This window comes from Monopterus albus, unplaced genomic scaffold (assembly GCF_001952655.1).
Source record: "Monopterus albus unplaced genomic scaffold, M_albus_1.0 scaffold65.1, whole genome shotgun sequence".
Lineage (NCBI taxonomy): Eukaryota > Metazoa > Chordata > Actinopteri > Synbranchiformes > Synbranchidae > Monopterus > Monopterus albus.
This window is the reverse complement of record NW_018127945.1, coordinates 4,180,443-4,183,047: the sequence shown is the minus strand read 5'-3', so window position 1 is coordinate 4,183,047 and position 2,605 is coordinate 4,180,443. Positions and strand designations below refer to the sequence as shown.

At 39.2% G+C, this 2,605-nt stretch overlaps 1 protein-coding gene across 1 annotated transcript in view; it reads left to right on the top strand.

Moving 5' to 3' along the window:
- Window positions 1-896: 896 nt before the first annotated feature.
- LOC109962567 (nuclear receptor coactivator 5) overlaps window positions 897-2,605 on the top strand; it is a 29,886-nt gene continuing 28,177 nt past the window's right edge. The window contains exons 1-2 of the mRNA XM_020604404.1: window positions 897-1,089; window positions 1,279-1,371. Coding sequence (XP_020460060.1) covers window positions 1,028-1,089; window positions 1,279-1,371 — 155 coding nt within the window. The 5' untranslated portion in view covers window positions 897-1,027. The remainder of the gene's footprint in view (window positions 1,090-1,278; window positions 1,372-2,605) is intronic.

Sequence of the window (2,605 nt, the reverse complement as noted above, 5' to 3'; positions counted from 1 at the left end):
TACCTCTAGAAATGGGTTGAGAAAATAGCTGTTTTATTTTTTGGGTGGACTGGCTCTTCAGGGACAAATGATTGGGTGACATACACTGTAATGTACTGTATATAATAATGTGACTGGGAAAACTTGCAACATCACTGAAGGGTCAAAACATGAAAACATATTGTCACTGCTACCACATGACAGTAATTCAAATTAACATTGGATGCATTGACTGGTTGGATGCCACTGGCCATTAAATAAAGAAGTAGAAGTATATTGAAAGGTTAGAGGAACATTGGATGCAATTATCCATCTTGAATCTGAGATTAGGAAAGCTATATTTAATAAAGAAACTCTTCTTGCAGTCTATTTTGATGTTGAGACGCCATATGATATGGTGTGGAAGGAAGGAAGGTCTACTGATAAAACTGGAGGTAATGAGGTAGGAAGGAAAATGACTGATTGTAAGATCCTTAAAAGTGTGCAGAAATGAGAGCAAAAACACTGGCCATGGGTGGTTGATAACATCCTAAAAACTACATATTATGCAGCAGTACCAATATTTATAGATGGAGCTAAAGACCGCAAAACAGGAAAAACTAGTTTCTCATTTGTTATACCAGAACTAAGTGTAGCAATCAGTAAGAGAACTTCAAATAACCTGTGTATACAGCAGAACTGATGGCAATCTTTACAGCTATACATTGGGAAGAAGATGTTAAAATAAGACATGTAATAATATGTTCTAACGCCACTTCAGTATTCAAGAGTATTGGAAGAGGATCATCTTCTTCAGGGTGGCAACTGGTGGATCGCTGTGGCGACCCCTAATGGGAGCAGCCGAAAGTAGTCGAAGAAGAAGTAGTCAATGAACAAGAGGTAGTCCAGCAGGTGGCGGTAACAGACCTATGTAATAGACATGTAAAATAGTCCACCACCAGAAGAAGAACTTCTCTTTTCCCCTCCTTCCACAGAGCTAGGTGGTTTAGAGCTTCTGTCTATTATTAAAAGTGTAGATTTATTTGGGTGAAGTTGCAGCGCAGATAAAATGTCGTCTTGGATGAAATCATCTGCAGCTGCCAGGCGGCCACCAGTTAACCCAAACGGAAGGTAAGCCGCAGGGTTCTCTGTAGAAAATGGAGCATTTGCTGCTAATATACACAACATGCTACGTAGCATAGCCAAAAACCCTACAACAGAGAGAGCTCACAGCCAATACACATAATCTTTGAACCAGTTAATGTTAATAGATGTCGGTCATAGTTTATAAAGCACATAAAAACTCCTTGTGTTATGCAGTGCTCAACAACAGCTGCGTCTGTTTCGGAGAGCAGCGCCATACCCCACCACCAGAGAGGAGAGGACCGAAGAGATCAAGGATGCCTTGGACAGGTATCAGCCTTTACAGTCACATAAGCTAATTCAAAACCACTGCTTCGTCAAATTGTTTTGCAATGTTTGTGTGGTAGTTAATTGATATTTCGAAGCTTATAGTTACAGTTGGGAAGATTTATTTTGAGTTTCCTCCACACTTCGTTGTTGAGGCCCCCCTTTGTTCAGAAATATGTTTTATATATGGCTGACTGCGCTAAACTTTTAGATTAAACATTCAGCATAACCTGAGTTAAAAGAAGAACATTTTAGTTTCTAGACATCAAGCTCTACCAGGGCACAGTAGAATGAAATCTACCCCCACCGGATGTTTACTGCATAAATGAAATGTGGTATGCACGGTGCCATGTGAACTTCCCTCGCTTAGCCCACTATTACGCTGCTATACTGCTGCTACTACCACAGCTACAGGTAAAAGCAAAATGTAGAGATATTCATATTTTATATAAAATATTTTTTGTAACGGTGCACCAGCTACAATGTGCATGACGTGCATATGTGCGCACTGTGGTGTACGAACCTTTACGGCAGCGCCTCAGCTTGTATTTTGCTTTGGCATTCTGGATTAGAACAAATAAATTATTTCCCCATTATTATCAATCTAAATGAATCCCTTGCCAAATAAAGGACCTTGTTAAAACTCGAATGTGTGATTTTACTGGGACACAGCAGATCAATACTGGGGCATGGACCCCAGTAAAAGGGGTCTAATGACGTCTATGAGTTAAAGCAGAGGTGGGACCAAGTCATTGTTTTGCAAGTCATAAGTCAGTCTCAAGTTGTTGTCCCCAAGTCAAGTCCCAAGTCAAGACTGGCAAGTCCCAAGTCGAGTCCAAAGTCCTAAACTTTGAATTTCGAGTCCTTTTAACGACAGAGTAATAATATGACAGATCATGTATACATCTAAATTCTGCATTTATTTATCAAAAGACATTTGATGAAACAAACAAAACTTACAAAACTAGTGCTAATACTGTAAATCTATATTGCACTAGTAACCAATTCCATATAACATATTTGGAGGAAGATTGTTCCTGAACTTATTACTTCACAGAATAAACTAAAGGTGCAAAAGTATAACTGAAAATATTTGCACAAAAAGTGCTGGCATGTGTAGTTCAACCACTGAAAACCACAACAATGAAGGTGGCGCCATTTAATTTCTATAACACTATAATGAGTACCATAGTACCAAGTTTCTGTCCTGTCTTGTCCCCTGCTCATCTCATGTTGT